At 42.0% G+C, this 20,919-nt stretch overlaps 1 protein-coding gene across 4 annotated transcripts in view; it reads left to right on the top strand.

Annotated features, from left to right (window-relative positions):
* Positions 1-20,919, top strand: part of LOC122789409 (ecto-NOX disulfide-thiol exchanger 2-like) — a 3,915,450-nt gene that overhangs the window by 3,756,544 nt on the left and 137,987 nt on the right. For all 4 annotated transcript variants that reach the window (XM_044056835.1, XM_044056836.1, XM_044056837.1 and 1 more), the window contains 2 exons: positions 11,256-11,312; positions 12,613-12,718. In XM_044056835.1, coding sequence (XP_043912770.1) covers positions 11,256-11,312; positions 12,613-12,718 — 163 coding nt within the window. The remainder of the gene's footprint in view (positions 1-11,255; positions 11,313-12,612; positions 12,719-20,919) is intronic.

Raw genomic sequence — 20,919 nt, forward strand, 5'->3', positions numbered from 1 at the left:
TGATGTGGCTGTTGGCCTAGGTGAGTGTGCTTTTGGTTGTTTTGGCAAGGTTAGGCTTCTCAAGGAATAAATGGAGGAAAATACAATCCGTTATCCATTTAGCTAGTGCAGTTTTGCAGACTGGTTTTCCCATCTTATTGCTAGAAAAGGAGACAAATGATTGTTTTTCCTAAATTCCTTAGTTCTGTGTAGGTAAAAGCAAAGTTGCCTATATACATCTAAGAGATGAATATTTTCTCCTTTATTGTCAAAATTGGTAAAGAACAGTGGCATATTGATCACATGACTGATATTGGTTTCAGAGACAACTTTTGGTAGAAAGGAAGGATTAGTGCATAAAGTAACTCCAGGTTTGTAAAAAAAATATGATGGTTTCAAAGAGTGCTTGGAGTTTAGAAACTTGCCTTGCTGAAGTTATGGCCATCAGAAAGACTATTTTCCAAGACAGAAATTTAAGATCTACTTTAGCTGAAGGTTCAAAAGGTGAATGCACCAAAGTCTGCAATACCAAAGTCAGGTACCATGACCATCTAGAGTTTGGAATTCTTTACAAACTGATTTAGATAACTGAGATCCAAAATGGGTCTTAGTTTCCCTGTTTTCTTTGGCACTAAAAAGATCCTTGGCTAAATTCTGGATCCTCTTTGGTCTTGGGAGGACCTCTTGGAAGACTCTCGTCTAACATCTTTTGAACGTCTAGAGCTGCTAACTTCCTGTGATTGGTTGGAACATCGGGGTACTTGTAAAAAGGAATTAAATATCCTCTGGATATGATTCTTTGCACCCAAGAATCTGTTGTGATGGCAATCCAGGCATTTAGGTGCAAAAACAGTCTACCCCAGACTGTCTCCAGAGAAGGACAGTCTGGCAACCTTTCAGGAGTGCTGAAAGGATCTGTCCAAGAAGGAATCTCGAGACCATTGATTCTGAAGATCCCCTCTGCCATGTGGGTGGTGTCTTCCATTGTAGCTATTCCCCCTCTGCCTCTAGGGGAAAAATCTCTGTGTGATTGTTGGAAAGGTCTTTGAGATTTCTGGAACCATTTTTTTACCACTGTGTTGATTCCTAGAAAAAGGTTTCTGTGGGGTAGAAAAACATATTCCGATGATAGACTAGGTCTTCCCATCTTGCTCACTGCAGGAAAGCATCTCTTACAGTTTTCCCAAACAAAGAAGTTCCATCCAAAATAGTGTTGATGAATGACACCTTGAAGGGTTCCGCAAAATCGCACAACTGCATCCAGGTATGTCTCCTAATGGCTTTGTCTGAAGCTGCCCTTGAGGAACCTTCAGCTGCATGCAAGATTAGCCTCATGGACCCATTTGGAATGGATTGCAGAGTGGCCAGTCATGAGGAAAAGGAATTGTGTTCCTCTGTAGACATGGACCCAGGGGTACAATTAAAGAGCTTCTTAACTCATTACAACCAAATGCGCCTCCAGGCATTTCTGCAGTGTCCTTCTACTGCAGCTCTAGGTGTTAATTATTGGTTGTTCATGTTTGCATTAATAATTCAAAAGACATGCTACATACAAGGTATAAGAACACAACTGTAGTAATATTTGACCTCTGTCAATGAGTATTTGTTAGAATTGTAAGGTGATAACTTCATTTTTTAAAGGCTCAAGCATACCTACTGGGAGTTAAAGGCACACACTCAAAACAGCTGTACTGGAGGGAATGAATTAACCAAGTCCCTATGTAACCTAGTGAAATATGCCAGGTAATTCAGTGATTGTAAGGTAAAGGGTCACTAAAGCATACAATCAATTCCCAAACCTGTCCAATGCCCTAGACTCCCTAATTAGGGGAAAGGGCAATGCAGATCTGGTCACCCAGTATCATTTTTGGTGGCTGCTGCAACAACCATGGCATCTACAGGGGTTTCCTTGGTCCAGTGTTGACTGTCAGAGAGGGTGCTCAAATTTTGTCCGGGCGTTTGGGCATTGGTTTCACTGAGCCAGTTCCTTCCATGCCCTGCGAGAGATGAGTCTATAAAGTCATCCATGGGGGTGCTAATCCAAGGCTTCACATAACACTGATTCCCCCTGGAAAGGGGTTTGGGAAGACCAACCATTTTTCTAAAAAAGGATCTCTAAGATGTCACCAAATGAGACATCCGCAGCTGGAGATCTACTGAACACTTCCCCTTCATCAAAATCTGTCTTATGTAAGGGATTCCTGCAGGGAATCTAAGTGCCTCCTCTTGCACAACTTCTGAGGAACCTCTTCAGTGGGGTGCTCTGGAGAGGTGATGAAAAAAGCTGGAAATTCCCTGGTGAGGACTGCTTGGAAGGTCTTACTGTCCCAGAGGTCTAGGATGAGAAGACTCATACACAGGATCTAAAGAGGAAACTGGTATTGGATCCAAAGACACAAGAATTGAAACTGCTCTGGGTTGAAAGAAAACCCTCTCCAAAACCTCAAAGGTGGAAGGACCAGGAGAAGCTGAGGACAATCCGACCAGAGCCAAGACTCTCGGCACAGGCAATCCAAGGACCTCCCCGGCTTGCTTCGAGGTAGAAGTTGTGACCAAGCTGTCCACTACTGAAGATTCAAGGGGAAGCAATGGCACCTAAAAATTTGGAGTCAAAGTAAACTCCTCAGATCCTACGTCAACACTTCAGCTTCAGGAGCCATCGTGCTCCAGGGGGTGGAGCTGATTGGATCAGGGAACTCAACGGAGTAGAAGATGGGAGTGTCTTTGGACTTTCAGAGATCTTGGATCTGAGGGCTCCTAAACAGTAAGTTGGGATCAGAGAAGGAGCGATAACAGACTGGAATGAAGGTTTAAGGCTCACGGATCCATTGGGAGACAGAGATGGCAAGACCCCCATCTGGAGCTGTGTTCTGATGAATTTTCTCATCATTCTATCCACCTGTGCTCAGAAACACTTCAGGAGGATGTAACTGAGTAACAAGTTGAAGGTGGTCTGGAAGACTTTTTTCAGCGGTCTCCTGAAGGAAAGAAAACTTCAACCTCGGAAATACTGGCTCAGGGAAAGCCTTGGATTACAGAACCAAGGAGTCTTTGTAATAGTAGATGTCAGATCCAAACTCTTTGAAATCTTCAGAGTTGTCTCAGAAGGAAGCACTGACTTAGGAGACCATACAGTGGAGCATTTTCAGTGCTCCCTGGGCTCCTTGGACTTATGAAAGGGGGTTTGAGCCATGAAGTAGAAGTATCAGATGAAGGAGCAGAAGCTGGAAGGAGGCCTTTTAGAACTAGTTTGGTCCTCCTATCTCTTGTTTATGGCCCTGGTGTTAAACGTAGCACAGATGGAGCAGGTGTGTCCAAGTGTGCTGGGCCTAGACAATATATGCCCTCCTTGTAGGCATCAGAGGTGGGGATCTTATGCCTACAGGAAGTGCACTTTTTAAAACCAGTAGGCTTTTCAGCCATACTGTAAAGAACAACACTCAGCAGAAAATCTGACAAACGAGAAAGAAAATATATATATTTTTTTTGTTGTTTACAAATTTAACAGGAAAGAAATATTTACACCAGCAATGGTATTGCCACAAAAATATCTCAAAGTGAGGTAAAAGAAAAAAAGAAAGGTTACCAACAATGGTAACTAAGATTATCAAGAAAAAATGTTTAAATTTTGTATTAGACTAGTTAGAAGGAAAGTAAAGGAGCAAAGTACAAATGTTAAACTTACTAAACCCACAAGCTCAAGAGATTGCAATCCCAGCCGAACCATACAGAAGTAAACAATTTGAGTTAACACAGTGGTCAGGGGCACTATGGGTAAGGGAGAAGCTCAACAGTCAGATCCTAGAATCTAAAGTGGCTGAGTCAGATTTGAGGATAGGATCCAAACCTGTTCATTGAGGAACGAATGAAAATCACAACATCAGATTTGTCATTAAGTCTATAACTTTCATATACTCCATGAGTAGTAGTCATTGATTAACTATTCTTAGCAAATGGCCTTCATAAATGCCTAAACCAGATTGGTCAAAGCTCAGAAATATTGGAATGACAGCACCTGTTAAAGCCAGATAAAAATCAAGAATGGACAGCACTGATGCCTTACAATGTAAAATGATGCCACTGTAAAGCCTCCTAATAAGTCCGTATTTATGTAAAAAAAAAACAACCAGAAAAAACTGCAAGACTTTGAACTGCCATGTTTGACAGCTTTTTTCTGTCACATATGGCAGTTCCGAGTTGAAAAAATAAACATAGCCAGTGGTTTCAGAATTGCCAAGCAATCCGTAAATAAAGCCTGCTTTGTTAATGAGCATGTATGTTACCTTCTCCATTGGTATAAAGTAAAGTGCAAAAATGTCATAATTCCACTGGGAAACCCCCATGTCTATCACAGCTTCAGTAAAAGAAGTATGATGTATCTATTTTTGAACAGCACTTATTACCACAGAACAGTGTTGTGTAACTAAAATGTATTCTGTCATATAAAATGCAAAGCAAAATGCCACAGCTCCAGATAATTCAGAAAACTAAAATTGTGAAAATCAGTATTTAGGATTGTTTCTATAAAATGCAATACAGAATGTCATAACTTCCTCAGAAACCCCATGTCAAAGCTGCAGTCACTATAGTACAAAATTCAGGTGTTTCAATATAGTGCTCTTTATCACAGAATAGGGATAGGTTTAAATCTGTTGTCTGAATCATCTAAAGGTAGATGCAATGTACAATGCCAAATATTTATAGGTTTGTAGGTTCATAAATATAATTAATATATTTTACAGATATATTCAGTCAGATTTATGTGATTCATAATAGAATTAGTAGAAAGTTGTTAGTTTTATTTGTGTAGGTTAGGCAATATATATATTTTAGATGACAGTTTTCAAATAGAATGAAATGAATAAATGTTCTAAGTATTATATATGTACACATTTTATAATTATTAATGTAGTTGCTTTGTTTAGAACATGTTTTATGTAAATAGAGGTGTAATACAGGAGCATTTTAAAAGCTTTCAGTACAGAAGAGAGGTTACGCCTTTTGATTGTCTTAATTATCTGATTGACTGATTGTTAGTTTCATCTGATTAATTAGTAGGGAATGGATACTTCCTTTTTAATATATAAATGGAGTCAAACAGTTAGTGTATTAGATCTGAAGAAGCGTGCAGTTTGTGCACGCGAAAGCGCTCATCTACCTTTCAATAAACTGTGCATTTTTATCGTGGTGGTCTACTTCTACTTTTTCTACTACTGCTTTTTCGTTTTAGAAGAGACCTTCAGGAGCCAGGACTGTCTGTGTCTGCTGTTTCAATATAGTGCTCTTTATCACAGAATAGGGATAGGTTTAAATCTGTTGTCTGAATCATCTAAAGGTAGATGCAATGTACAATGCCAAATATTTATAGGTTTGTAGGTTCATAAATTAATACCAGGCTATTGATTTGAAGGACTATTTGTAGCCCAGTATCAGATAACTTGTGAGTACCAATTGACATGGATAATTAATATCTAGTTTTGACATCTTTCAATGAGGTCTTGACAGGTCAGATCCAGGGTTTATTTATGACTTCCCATCCATTCGTCTTAATTTATGCTTAAAGGGAGTCAGGGAGCTATTTTGCTTTACATCCAAGCAGAATTTGTTCCATAAAAGAAGAATTCTCTAAGAAAGAGATCTACCTCACAAGCAGGTCCTATTTATGTTTCAGTAAAAATTTAGATTTCTTAAGCAAGTGTTTAGGGTGCTGTTTATTATGAATGAGGTCACATTGGACTAGATCCTTTGGGGCTCTGTAGACTAGACAGAGGTCCCTTCTCAAGAGTCTGTAGGAGACAGTAAAGAGACAGAGAGAACACTCAAAGGCAGTCAGTGTATCTTAAGGCAGACATGCCCTTGATTATTTTATCGAGGAAGTGCTGCATTCTCTCAACCTGAGTCAATATGCTTAGACAAGTGCATGCTGAAATGGCCATTATACTGTAGAGTAAGCCTAATTTGGGAGTAGAGAGGAATGATCATTTCCTTAAACCTTGAAGATGTACTCCTCATGATCAGTCTAGCTAGGTAAAAGGATTTCTGGATACATGTTGATCAAAGCATTGTTCATTGTCAATGAAAGTGCACTGGTCCCTAATGACTGGCTCAGTTTTCAATGGGGTGTCATCTGTGTGGTAGGTGCATGGAGGCTAAGGATTGCCAAAGGACCCAATGTGGCATTTCTTGGCATTTAGATTAAGGTCATGGTCTAGAGGTCATTTCTGTGCATATGTGTCTGGCCTTCCTAGAGAATCTCTAAGTCAGATGGAAAGGTTATAACTGCGCTGAGTTTGCACTTATCAGCAAACGTGGTCCACACAGACCCTTGATGTCAGTCTTGACATCAGAGAAATAAATACCAAAAATAAGTGTACCCAGGACTTGATCCTTGAGGGTGCACCACCATTAACCACTCTTCAATGACAGTGTGCCTCCAATATTAATAAATTGGGTTCTGTCAATAACCAAGTTTGCTATGCAACAGATAACACAGGGTTTTACATTTAGTTTGATCAGCGGGGTGAGTATGTGTTGTTGTTTTAGTTCCAAATGATGCTGAGCATTATTTCTATGGTTTCTGATGTAGCTGAAGAAGGAGGGCTTTTTGGTTATCCTTCAAAAAGTTAGCAATTTTTAATTCATACTTGCTTTTGGAGGATTTTATTTGCTTCTAAGTTCTTTGTTGATTTTTGAGTTCTCTAAATGACTGGATTAAGCTTGCTCTTATGGCCTATACATTTTTCTCTTATAGTACGGTTTTATACTAGGTTTCCACTTCTGGGGTTTGTTCCTGAGCCTGGCATTGTATTTGTGTCTTATGGAAGCTGATACCTCAGTGCATGTCTTGTAGTGGGCAGCAAATTATTTGCATATGTGGCTGCATGGAAGATGGGGTCATCAGGTTAAGGAGGATGTTTAACTTTCATCAGGCCATCAGTTAGCTGAACTAGGTTTGCATTAAAGTATATATAAATACACAAATGCACTCGCTCATGCAGATTTGCAGTCAGGCATGCATATCCATTGACTACTAGCTATCCATTTCTAAGAGTACAATATCTGAAGTATTCTACTAGACAGACAAAGAAAGAAAGGCACTAGTTTTGTTCAGAAAAACACAAAGGAACAACAAATTCATTAAAATTAACAAGTAAAAAAAATATACTCAACAAAAAAAGAGAGGCCATTTGTTAAGTTAAATAATGCTCTCCAGGGTTGTATTATAGAGAAATAATGGACCTTTCAAGGTTTGGGAAACCCTGCTGCTTATAGCATCAGGTGTCAGCATCCATGAGACATACATAATTACTGCTTCCGTGTTTCAATATTCATCATATTAACTATGTGTAAGAAGGCAGCATCTGTAATGCTTAAAGGTTTTTACATATCCTTTCCTTCTTGCCTAGCCACATTGCATTTTCTTCTCAGTTATATCCCAGCTGAGGGGAGCTGATACTATAACAGAGCAAGCCATGGTCTGAAATTGCAAGTCTGTCTGTCAACATATGTATATTTATAATTAAGAAGTCTGTTGAAGTTTGCATGCAGTACATTTTTCATATTTGCAACATTTCAAAGGACACAAAATTTTAGAAAAACATACATTAATTTTTCCTTCTTTACATATGTTAACAACTAACCATCAGATACTCTGTGTTACACTGGTTACTCCTAACTTAAAGGCTTCCCAGTATTACTCACCATGGACCTTGGTGAGAAAGGGGAAATGCAGAGTAACCTGGCAGTGTCACATATGCTGTCCCAGTATGCTGGAGATTTTGTTATGCTCTTATAGGGCAGGTCTACTTGTACACACATGTAGTGTTAGATCACTAGTATTAAACCTATCCTCCTTCCCTCCCAGGTTGGGCAGATTGAAAGGAGTGGCAGCCATCAACATCTTTGCACCCATTTCCTGCAATACCTTTGCCACTAATTGAACTCAGGACATCTGGGTCACAGTCAGGACTCATCTCACTTTACCTTGAAGCTAGGAGTAGAGAAATTGTTGGAGGAGATTCTGTCTACCACCCAGCAGCATCATAGCACATTAAAAATGAAAGCAGTCATAGTGATAAATCAAAATACTTTTAACTATGGTTTTAGAATGAACAAATTTAGCAAGAAAAAGTAAATTATAGGCTCATAGTATTCCAGCAGATTGGCATTTTCATAACCACACAGCACTGAAATTCAGTTACCCTAAGTGTTGACATATTGATTATGGCAAATTTGCCTATCACCAACTGGGTGGTGCAGTGGTTAGCTTTGTCAACTCACAGCAAGAGGTTCGCCCATTCGATTCTCAGCTGGAACACCTTCTGTGTGGAGTCTGTATGTCCTCTCCGCAGGTAGGTGCATGCGTGCATGGGTATGCCTTCTTTGAAGGTTGGGCATCGGCCTGGCAACGTAAAAAAATCCACTGCCAATCATTAGCGGACTGGAGTTAAGCTGTGCTGATCCCTAACCGGGAAAAGCTGAAAGACGAGACCAACTGAATTATTTTGAAACCTGTGAAAAAGTTAAAAATAACCTAGACTGACTAATGTCATTGACAGACCACTATTTTGTGGAGAGGGAATAAGCCTCCATGCTCCCCCATAACCTTATATTATTATGAGACTGAGGTTGCACAGTGTCAGGAAAGAAGGAAAAGCCCTGTTCCTAGTGGTACTATGACCTCTTGAGTAAAATATTGAAGAATAACATAGCAAGGTTTATGGCCTTTCCTTTAATACATTGTTATTAAAATAACATTGTTTGAAAGTTAAGTTTTGTATTTTTCTGTACAATTAAATATGCTTTATTATGTGATTTCGACAGCTTTGTTGGGGGGGTTAGTCTGATGAAGATTGGTTACTTGACTTCAATAAATTATTGGCTATGAGCCATGCATTATTGTATTATTTAGCACATAAATATAAGAGACATCAGAAACACCCACACATTAAACTGCACATTCACAATTTTTTTGTGCCTTTAGAGCTTTTTATTATTAATTTCAAAAGAGTTTACAAATACTGTATTTGGTGACAGGTGGTGGTTACATCACCTTTTTTTTTTGTAAAATTAAGTATACAAATGGCAGTGCAGTAAACAAAGTAGTTATCTGAGGAAGGGATTTTAAATATATGTACGTATGTATGTGTCAGGCAGGCAAGTTGTTCAGATGTATCCTCACGGTGGGTGAAAAAAAATGCAAAAATAAATGGAAGATATAATGGATAAATTACCCTGTCCTTGCTCCATGAGTGACAGTTTTGGTAGGCTGTGATAAATTTGTCATTTTTCATGTGTTCTGATTTCTTACCAGACACAGAGATGTCAAGAGATTGCTTAACTTAGCATGAAAAGTTAATGGTAGAAGAGATTTTTCCTAGTCAGCTAAAACATATCGATAATGTTTCACTTGCAGTCCATGGTGATTCAAATAACAGCCTGAACAGAGATATTAAAGCATAACTTTGTGTTTTGCACCTGATGTATAGCGTTACATTATGTATAATGTTCTTCAAATGTCATGTTAGCTGTAGTATTTAGGAGTACAGTTGTGAGTGACAGTTTTGGTAGGCTGTGATAAATTTGTCATTTTTCATGTGTTCTGATTTCTTACCAGACACAGAGATGTCAAGAGATTGCTTAACTTAGCATGAAAAGTTAATGGTAGAAGAGATTTTTCCTAGTCAGCTAAAACATATCGATAATGTTTCACTTGCAGTCCATGGTGATTCAAATAACAGCCTGAACAGAGATATTAAAGCATAACTTTGTGTTTTGCACCTGATGTATAGCGTTACATTATGTATAATGTTCTTCAAATGTCATGTTAGCTGTAGTATTTAGGAGTACAGTTATGTGCATCATCTCCAAACTTGCAGATGCAATGCAGCATTCTGAAGTGCCTTGAGTAGCAGGATTCTGCATGAAGTAGTAGTAAAAGTTATTCATGAGTGCCTGCAGAAGGAGTACCCCCCCCCCCCACACACACACACACACGTACAGTACTGGTAGAAGTAATTCATGACTGCATCTAGGAGTACCCACCATACAGTTCCAGTAGATGCAATTCATGAGTGCCTGGATAAGGAATACCCCTCAACCTTACAGATATTCGCAGACTATCCAGATTTGTCTCTCATATTTTTGGTTTGTGTTTCATAAAATTGTGTTTTTCTGGCAAATTAGTGGCAAATCATTAAAGACTACTTATTTCGGCTTTTTCCCGGTTAGGGGTCGCCACAGCAGATTACCAATCCACTCATGATTGGCAGTGGAGTTTTACGGTGTCGAGTTGCCAGCCCAGCGCCCAACCTTCCACAGAAGGCACACACAGTCACACCTAGGGCCAATTTAGTGTGTCCAATCCACCTACAGCATGTCTTTGGGATGTCCGAGGAAACCGGAGCACCCAGAGGAAACCCACGCAACCACAGGGAGGACATGCAGACTCCACATAGAAGGCACCCCAGCCAAGGATTGAACCGGAGAACCTCTTGCTGTGAGGCAGCAATGCTAACCGCTGCACCACCGCGGACATTAGAAAATAATGACAGGTTTTTGAATTTCAGACTTCATGCCCTTCAGAAAATCCATGCTAAAACAAAATCTGTTATTCTATCACCTTTCTAAGTTTGTAAGTGCAATATTAAAAAATGATCCCTATTTTTGGCCCTTTGTCCAACTTTTTTTAATGGCTTTGTCCAGATTTCTTGCTGTAAGAGGTTGAGAGGCATGGTTCCCCCTTGTATACAGTACTGGTAGAAGTAATGCTAGTGTGCTGTAGAAGGATACCCCTCCTGTATACAGTACTGGTAGAAGTAATTCATGTGTGCCTGGAGGAGGAGACCCCCCTCCCAATCCAGAACTGGTAGAAGTAATTCATGAGTGCCTGGAGAAGGAGTACACCCCCCCCCCCTCCATATACAGTACCAGTAGAAGTAATTTTCACAAGTGCCTGGAGTGGGACTACTTACAGTACTAGTAGAAGTAATTCATAGGTTCTTGGAGTGGGAGTACTTTCTACAGTACAGGTAGACCTGATTCATGATTCCCACTTCCAGGCCTGTCTGCATTCTAGAACTTTTCATGTAACAAACTCAAGTGCTGCTTCTGTTACAATTACTTAATGGCTAATTGCCACTGTCACTGTCTAATAAATAGAACAAAGGCTACTAATGTGTCCATGTCAGCAGAGCAAAGTATTAATACTATCTGACTTGTGTTGATAACGTGTGACACATCGATTGTGAACTTATTCTCTGTTTAATTGAATTTAGCAACAGACGGCTGATGAAGCTGACAAGGAAAAAGAGACAAGCAGTAATCAAGAAAATGTAAGTCATTCTCTGCTCTTTCCTCTTTCTTTAGGTAAATCTTCCAAACAAAAAAAGTAACATGACAGTTCATTATAAACACTTCCACTGCAGGGATGCTTCATCTACCAGTGAATAAATCAATCTGACACAATTAGGTTCTGCAGAAACTGAGTGCAACAGAATGGAAAGTGCAGATTATAGTTTTGTAGGGAATGTCACTCACTGCTACTCTTTTTAACTGCTCCAGCAAGGCAATCCATATATTAATTTTCTTGTGCCATCTTTTTTTTAAATCTATCTATTCTGTGCACCTCCTGCAGACATCTTCTGAAGAATTTTATTTTTTTGTGCTGTGGTGGTGGTGGTTATAGGAAGAATGGATTTAAATTAATACACTGTATCCTTGACATCTTTGTTACTTTATTCATAGGCTAGCAGACTCATTCATTAGGAGGCCTATGTTATACAGCTGTCCTGAATCAGCAAGGTATGGCCATTCCATGAAAAAGGTCTCTCAAAATAGGTGGGAATGCCCAATTATGTTTGGGGTACTGTACCATCACATCCCTTCATGCATTTCAAGAGGTCACATCATATGAGGACAAACCCTTCCATAACTGAGTGAACATCTTTCATACTGCTAAATGATGCATGTATTGTTTTTCAGTTTTCAAGACAATAGCTTGTATCTTTCTGAAAAAAAGTATCTTTGATTGGTGGTGTAAGTATAACATCAGAGGCAGCCACCAAGCATCATTGTATCATTACTGGTTTCCTAGCAGTATGTACCCTGAATGTATTTGCTTAAACCATAAAATATTTTCCTTTATATGAGGACGGCCATAAAATATTTTGATCACACTGATTCCTACTACATGCCCTTTAGGAAGCGTTCTTGATCAGTATGTAGCAAACCCCATTTCTCTGATATTTTACTGTATGCATCCTGCCAATTAGAACAGTGGAAATCTTGTTGCACCTTTCACAATACAAACCCTGGTTTCATGCAGAGTGAGTAATAATGGTCATTTATTCTTTTAGCAATGAATTTTTCAAAGCAGTCTCTTCCTTGTGATATCAGATTCTACTTCGTCTGCAGATACGTTTGCTTTTAGTGTGCAAGTAATGAAATGAATGTATAGTGTTTAAACCAAAACTCTAATATTCAACATTGCCAAAGTATTTTCTCAAAGTACATTACTTGGAAAGGGGTTTGAGTTATTTAATTAAATACTGCTCGGTGAGGAAAAGATTTGCATTTCATATTTTAATCAATCAGAGTATGCATATCACCTGAAAATAGCTTCTTCTTTTGCAGGACATTAGCTTTTCAACAATATCAGGGTCAAGTCAGGAAAAGGAATACCCTCAAGAACGAGATTTCACAAGCCCTATCCAGTCCGAAAGAGAAGCACTATTAGTAGGTGAGTACATTGTAGAAAAAACCAGAACAATGTTCTTTTTTATTTTCTAATACTGATGCTGGACAGATAACTGACCACTAACAGCTATAATGCCTAGTTCCATTTTTCCAAATAGTACCAGTAACATCTGTTTTACTTTTCCTTTCTGCTTTACACAGTTAAGGCTCTCTGTTCAGTAATTATTCATTATGAAAAAAAGAAGTTATGTTCTTACCATAACGTTCCATGTGGAGTGTTCATCTCGCCTTTGTTCTTACACACGGGTTCGGAGCCAATCCTCGGCTCCGAGTCGGCCACATAGCAAAGCTCTGCATCTTAGAGAAGCTCGAGACCAGGCTATATCCCACAATCCTCCCTGCCATTACTCAGATCTAGTTTGCAAGCAAACCAGACTAACAATAAACCTGAGGTGCTAAGGCTACATACTGCCACAAAAATTCAGAGACACCATCTCACTGACAAATTAACTAAAGGGTAACGAAATATACCCTATGAGGTAAGAGGTAATATATACCCGGAAGAGGTAAAGACATGTGGACCAGACTCTAGTCCTACTCGTTCTTCCAAACACGTGAGGGAGGAAAGGGGGGGAATGTAAGAACAAAGGCGAGATGAACACTCCACATGGAACGTTATGGTAAGAACATAACTTCTTTATGTGAGAGTGTTCAATCTCGCCATTTGTTCTTACACACGGGTAGCGTCCCTAGCTCCATCACCCTGAGTGACTCATGGAAGAATGTTCCTGAGCACAGTGGAACCAAAAGATGTCCTGTCTTTGGAGGCTTTGTCAACCCTATAATGAGCGATGAAAGTATGTGGTTTAGACCACGTGGCTGCTGCACAAATCGTGCCCAAAGGCAGGCGAGCTGCATGAGCCAAGGAAGTGGAAACGGATCTAGTAGAATGGCCCTTAGATTTGGTGGGCAAGGCCTGATTTGACTTAGGATACACAAAGGCTATACAATCAGTAAGCCATTTATAAAGCGTACGTTTTGTAACTGCCATGCCCTTTTTATTGTCTGCAAATGCAACAAAAAGTTGATCTGTTTTTCTGTAATCTTTAGTCCTGTCCAAATAAAATCTTAGCTGTCTGTGGACATCTAACTTGTGCAGCATATATTCCAACTTGCTGGTATGGTTTTTGAAGAAAGTAGGGAGTTCAATGGACTGATTAATATTTATGACAGAACATACCTTAGGAAGGAAAGACTGGTTTGTTCGTAAGGAAACTCTATCTGGGTGGAAAATTAAGTAAGGTGGTTTAATTGACAGTGCTTGCAGCTCTGACACTCTCCGAGCTGAAGTAACTGCTACAAGAAAAAGAGTCTTCCACGGCAAAAACTTCAGGAGGCAAGAAGAGGCTGGTTCGAAGGGTGGCAACATTAGTTGTGACAATAACAAATTTAGATTCCATGGGAATAAAGGGTCTCTGACGGGCGGTCGAAGATGGAAGGAACCTTTCATAAAAGCCTTACAAAGCCTGTGGGACATAATAGAAGAACCGTCCTCATCAACATGGAAGTTGGATATGGTCGCCAACTGTACTCTTAGTGTGGAAGTAGAGGCTCCTTCGTGGAAAAGGATGGATAGAAATTCTAGAACTTTATGTAAAGGAGCAACCAGGGGGTCCAAGTGTTGGCTAGATGCCCAGTACACAAAGCGTTTCCATTTACTCTTGTAGAGTTTTGTAGTGGAAGCTTTATGAGAGGCAACCAAAATGCGTTGAACTGCCGGAGAAAGTAGATCAGACCTGGCTAGGCGGGGAAGTGGAGCAGCCAAGCTGCTAGTTTGAGGGATAGAAGAGACGGGTAAGGAACTCCCGACGAATGTGTCAGTAGATCTGGCACTGGGTCCAGGATCCACGGTTCCTCTGTTTGATGGGCTCGAAGAGAGGGAAACCATATCTGTCGAGGCCAGAATGGGGCTATGAGTATAATTTTCCTTTCCAGGTTCATGGCTTTCTGAAGAAATTTGGGAATCAAGGGGGTAGGTGGAAATGCATATAGGAGACCCGGAGGCCAGTCTTGTATCAGTGCGTCCCTGGGGACATCCCCTGGAGGGGCTAGAAGGGCAAAATAGCTTCTGCATTTGGTATTCATCGGGGAGGCGAATAGATCGCAGCAAGGCTGGCCCCATTTGCGAAAAATTCTTTCCGCCACCTGTAGTTTGAGGGACCACTCGTGAGGTAACAGGATGGCTCTGCTCAACCTGTCCGCAATGACGTTGGATGACCCCGGGATGTGCGTTGCTATCAGAAAGCGACCCGTGGACTCTGCCCATTGCCAAATTCTCATGGCCTCTCTGCATAATGGGTAAGATGTGGTTCCCCCTTGTTTGTTTATGTACCAGACTACAGACATGTTGTCTGTCTGAACTGCTACTGTTCCTAGAGGTAGGAGGGTTTGAAAGTGTTGCAACGCCAAGAACACCGCCCTCATTTCCAGAACATTTATGTGCAGGTTGTACTCCATGTTGGACCATTCCCCTTGGACTGTTCTTCCCTGAAAAAGTCCCCCCCACCCTATCAGAGAAGCGTCCGTGGTTATAGTGGCTGTCGGATTCAGTAGAACAAATGGACGACCCATAGTGAGATCCTGACTGGACACCCACCATGAGAGGTCTCGCTTGCAAGAATCTGTTATCAGAATCTCGTGCATTAGGGGTAACTGCTGGAACGACCACTGCGTGAACAGCAGCCATTGGAGGAGCCTCATGTGCAATCTCCTCATAGGAATTGCAATCAGGGATGCTGCCATGAGTCCCAAAACCTTCAACACCAATTTGGCTGGGGCTTTCCTGCATTGCAGTAGAAGAAGAACCTGTTCCTTGAAGGATGAAGCCCTTACTTGAGGGAGCTTTACCAGTGTTAAGCGCGTATCTAGGTCTGCTCCGATGAATGAAATATGCTGTGAGGGCAGTAAGGCAGATTTTTCGAAGTTTATGGAAATCCCTAGGTGGGAACAAAGGTTGACTGTATAGTCTCTGGCTTGTATGAGGTGACACTCGGTGGTGGCGGTGAGGAGCCAGTCATCCAGATAGGGAAACACCCGGAATCCTAGACATCTCAAGTGAGACGCTACCACTGCCATGCATTTGGTGAATACCCTGGGGGCTGAGGAGAGCCCAAAGGGCAGGGCTCGAAATTGAAAATGACTGTCTCCCAGCCGGAAGCGCAGGTGATCTCTGGACGGTCTGGCCATCTTGCTGTGGTAGTACGCGTCCTTGAGATCTATCGAGCACATCCAGTCGTCCTTCTGCAAAAATGGAAGGATCGATTGAAACGTGACCATCCGGAACTTTTCCTTCTTCACGAAAGTATTGAGATTGCTGAGATCCAAAATGGGTCTCCAGTCCCCTGTCTTTTTTGGAACTAAAAAGAACCTTGAGTAAGTTCCGGATCCTTTTTGGTCCGCCGGGACTGGCTGAATGACTCTTTTTTTGAGCAGCTTTGAAATTTCTATTGCTGCTGGGCCTCGCAGATGGGGTGGCACATCTGGAGACCTTCTTTGTTGGGGTGGAGTTGACATAAAGGGGATTTTGTATCCTCTGGTTACAATGCTTTTTACCCTGGAATCTGAGGCGAGAGTTAGCCAGGCTTGTGGGTATAAAGCCAAGCGACCCCCGACTGCCTCCAGAGCAGGACAGTTGGGCCTCCATTCAGGAGTGCTGGAAAGGCTTACCAGGGATAGGATCCCTGTCGCCTTGGTTCTGCGGACCCCCTCTGTCACCGGGGCGACGTCTTCCATGTCTGCCCCCCTCTGCCTCTGGGGGGGGGGTTCACTCTGTGTGGCCTGGAAAGATCCCTGAGTTCTACGGAACCACATTTTTCCGCCTCGTTGCCCTTTGGGGTACGGTCTCGAATGGAAAAACGGACTCCGACAGCAGACAGTCTTTCCTTCTTGCTCACACCGAGTTAATGTCTCTTTCACTTTGGGCCCAAAAAGAGTGGCACCATCAAAGGGGGCGTTGGCGAAGGAAGACTTGAAGGCTTCCGCAAATGAGCACAGCCGCATCCAGGATTGTCTTCGTAGAGCAATCGCTGAAGCTGCGGCTCTACTCGACCCTTCAGCCGCATACGAGATGAGCCTCATGGACGAGTTCACTACGGAGGTAAGGGTGTTAAGCTGTGCTGTTACCTTATCTGAAACAGCAGCATCTGTGTTACCCTGGAGGGTAACTCCCAGCTCCGTGATGAGATCCCTCTGTAGACGTGTAAAATGTGTCAAATAGTTTAGCGAACGCATGGAAAAAGTCGCTGAACTAAAAACGCGCTTCCCGTATCTGTCCATAGTCCTAGAATCCTTATTAGGAGGATGAACAGAAGAGGAAGACTCCGACATCTCCTTTTTAGTGGCTGCAGCCACCACCATACCATCAACCGGGACTCCTTTGGTGAGATAAGTCTTGTCCTGGGGAGCGGTAATAAATTTGCTTGGTTTTCGAGGGACCGGTTCCACTGTGTCCGGTGTCTCCCAAGCCCTTCGAGCAATCAAATCCATTAACTCATCGAAGGGCGGAGTAACCCAGGAGGTAGAAGGTTGAGCACCAAAAGCCTTCAGCAACACCGACTCGTCCTCAGTGGGGGCTAGGGACTGCCAATCACCCCTCTGTTTTAATATCTCCAAGATGTCCGCAAATGAGACATCCTCGGAGGGGGATTTTGGGTACCCCTCTGACTCATCCAAGTCAGTGTCAGAAGTTAGAGATTCCTGTGGGGAATCTAAGTGCCTCCTCTTGCACAATCTTTTCCTCGGAACCTCATCGGAAGGGGGTTCCGGTGAGGCCTCCGAGGAACAGGGCGCACCCTCTGGGAATGGCTGAGACAATGGTGCTCCACGCTTTGGATGTGTCGTGGGAACAGAAACAGAGAGCGGCTCCTTAAGGGAGGGAGAAGACGCGTCCGATGAAGTGGTTGTCTGTGTAGACAAAACCTTCCTCATAAGGTCAAAAACCCCTGAACCTCGGGTCGAGGACTCCCCCGGTTCCGAAGAACATGGAAGAATTCCAGACACGGGGCCCATGGGTCTCGACCCCGAGGACAGAGCCGAGCCAATCTGCGCCGAGGCCCCAAGAGGGAGAGTTGGCACCGAAAGGTCGGTACGACTCTCGGTCCCGGAACCAAGGAGAGATCGTCGACTCCGCGACTCACCTATAGGTTCCGATGGAGTCGAGGTAAACAATGGACGGTTTTGGCACCGAGGGCTCCACTATCATCGGCTTATCCTCTTCCGGCTCCGAAGACTGGATGGGTCTCAAAGGAGGACCTGTTGGAGATAAGGGAAGGCCTTCTAGTTTCAACACCAATTGGGAGGAAACTGCAATCAATTTGGAAAAGGCAGTGTTCTCCATAAGTTTCTGCACGACACGATCCACATCAGTATCGGATAATGGTCTGGAAGATCGGGTCGAAGGGGCCGAAGATGGCACCGACCGAAGAATAGAAGGTGGCGGTAGTTCCGACACCGGTTCCAAGACCTGGGGCTCAGTGAGAGATAAACGTTCGACGCTCGGCCCCGAAGTCTGTGGAACCGGTGAACGAACTTTAGAAGATGTACTCGGAGCCGATGACATGGACTCCGACATCTTCGACCCCTTCGAGGACTTAGAAGCCTGGTCAGACTTGTCCAAGGCCGCCTGGAAAGCAGGCTTAAGAAGTCCCCTGTCTATAAGTTTCCTGCATCTATCTGTCATGTCCCTCCCACTGAAGGAATGGCAAATAGAGCAATCCTCTTGCAAGTGGAGAGGGCCAAGATAGTAGACGCAGGAAGTGTGGCTGTCAGTGATGGACATTTTCTGCCAACACTGACACCTTTTAAAACCAGACTTGGCTTTTTCAGACATAATAAGCAAATTCACTGTAAAGAAAAAGAGAGAATTTAACACTAGCTAATATTAAGGGAAAAAAATATAGCTATAGGTTATAGAAGGGTAGGCCCCAAAGGGAAACCTATAAAAAACTAACTACAATACACACACACACACTATAGTATCAGAAACTAAATTATCAATAACTATAGAACTATAAGAACTTTTGACAAAAAAGACTATCTTATCTGTCTAATAACAGTTTTCTGTGGTCCGAGCTCTCTGAACGATGTGACCCGTTGCAGCGGCAAACTAGATCTGAGTAATGGCAGGGAGGATTGTGGGATATAGCCTGGTCTCGAGCTTCTCTAAGATGCAGAGCTTTGCTAGGCGGCCGACTCGGAGCCGAGGATTGGCTCCGAACCTGTGTGTAAGAACAAACGGTGAGATTGAACACTCTCACATCTATTGTTTAATAATTAGTGGAAAATCCGCAGTGCTATTTTGGCATAAAGTATTGTAAACGTAATAGTGAGTTTTGTTAGAAAGATAATTTGCTTCTGAAAGCTATGTTTAAGTCTGGATTCATGAATTTTCCTTACATAACTAAATCATGTAATTTCCCTGTTTTTTACGTTATTTTAAAAACAAAATTATACAGATGCCTCGATGTAATTTACTTTGTCATTTCTTGATCTACATATTCACATGTTGGGAGACTTGTCTTGATATTTGTTATAGCAACTAATATTATGCACACTGTTGCATGATAGATGTGTGAAGTAGATATGGTTGTTAATGAAAACTGTAATCTGTAACAGGGTAAAGCGATCATGCATTAAGATGGTAGACAACGTACACACTGCCTGCAGATACAGGATATATCCCTCATCCACTCAAATCATGCAATAAGTTTAAAATTCTTTTTGTTACAATAAGAGAAAAACAAATCAAACACTCATGTTTTCTGATTAGTTTGAGCTGTGAAACCTTTACAAGTGTTTAATTGGGTCTTTTGAAGGAAATAGCCAATACATTTACCATACAAGCAGCAGTAAACACAAAACAAGGTCTTATTGTATAAAATATTGTCACATGGAGCAAAGAATGCACTTTCTAGAAAATGGATTCTGCTGGTGCAGCAGTAAATTGGTAACTACACTAAGAACGAGTGTACTGGAGATAAAATAATATAACTGCTGGAAATAATATGCAACTGGTGTCTCTCTCCCTGGGCCTTCGCTGAAAATGGGCTTGTGGGCTCTGTCCCAGTCAGACTTTTCCAATAAACAAATGTTAAATAAATAGTAAACACAAACAAATTATTATAGATTCATAGGTAGGTACTAGGCTATCGGCCCAAGGGCCTACGTAAGCCTAGCCAACAAGGTTCCCCTGGCTTACGCCACCCAAGAAAGTTATTTTACTGTGCCACTGTCGAGCAGAGACACAGAAGTGATCCCCGGGTGTATTTCCTATTTCCCATCCACTCATCAAGATTTTTCTTGAAGAGTGCTAATGAAGAACTTTGCTTGATTATAGGTTCATAGGTAGATACTAGGCTATCTGCCCTAGGGCATTTATAAGCCTAGCCAGAGTGTATTTGACTTCCGCCTCCCTATTAGATTAGCTTACTGTGCATCTGTAAAGTAGGTCACAGAAGGTACCCTTTTAAGATTAGTTTACTGTGCCTCTGTCTAGCAGGGACACAGAAGAGATCCCAGGGGTGAATTTGCGATTTCCCATCCACGCGTCCAGATTTCGCTTGAAGAGGGTCAGCGAGGGGCTATGTCTAACATGAATTGGGATTCTATTCCAGAGTGAGGGGAGCCTCTGGGAAATGAATCTGTCCCTCCAGCATGTCCTATTTATTTTTGTGCTGAGGTTTAGTTCCCTGGAGTGTGCAGTTCTAAGGGACTTGGATTTTTTGAGGTGGAGCATGTCCATTAATTCTGGGTTTGACATGGCTTTGTACTTCAGGCATAGATTGCCTCTGAGTAGGCGGTAATCAACTGAGTAGAGCTGGAGTTTCTTTAGTCGAGCTGCATAGGACATCTGTTTGTAGCCCATGATCCTCTTATTGAGGTACTTTTGGGGTCTCTCCAGTTGCTGCAGGTGTCGGGTAAGGTACATCTCAAAAGGGGCATTGTATTCAATTATGGGCCTGATGAGTGATGAGTAGAGGGGCACAATGACCTCTCTTGATCTAGATGCGAACCCTTTCATGATAAGGTGGGCTATATAGAAGGTCTTTCTAACCACTTTGGCAACGTGATCAAAGGAGAGATTACTATCTACGTTGGTCCCCAAATCTCTAATTACTTCTTCCGTACTTAATGGATAACCACCTATGTGGTAATTTGTGGGCACCTTGTTTTTCCCAAAGGGGATGA

This window comes from Protopterus annectens, chromosome 14.part0 (genome assembly GCF_019279795.1).
Source record: "Protopterus annectens isolate FY-2018-M chromosome 14.part0, PAN1.0, whole genome shotgun sequence".
Classification (NCBI taxonomy): domain Eukaryota; kingdom Metazoa; phylum Chordata; order Ceratodontiformes; family Protopteridae; genus Protopterus; species Protopterus annectens.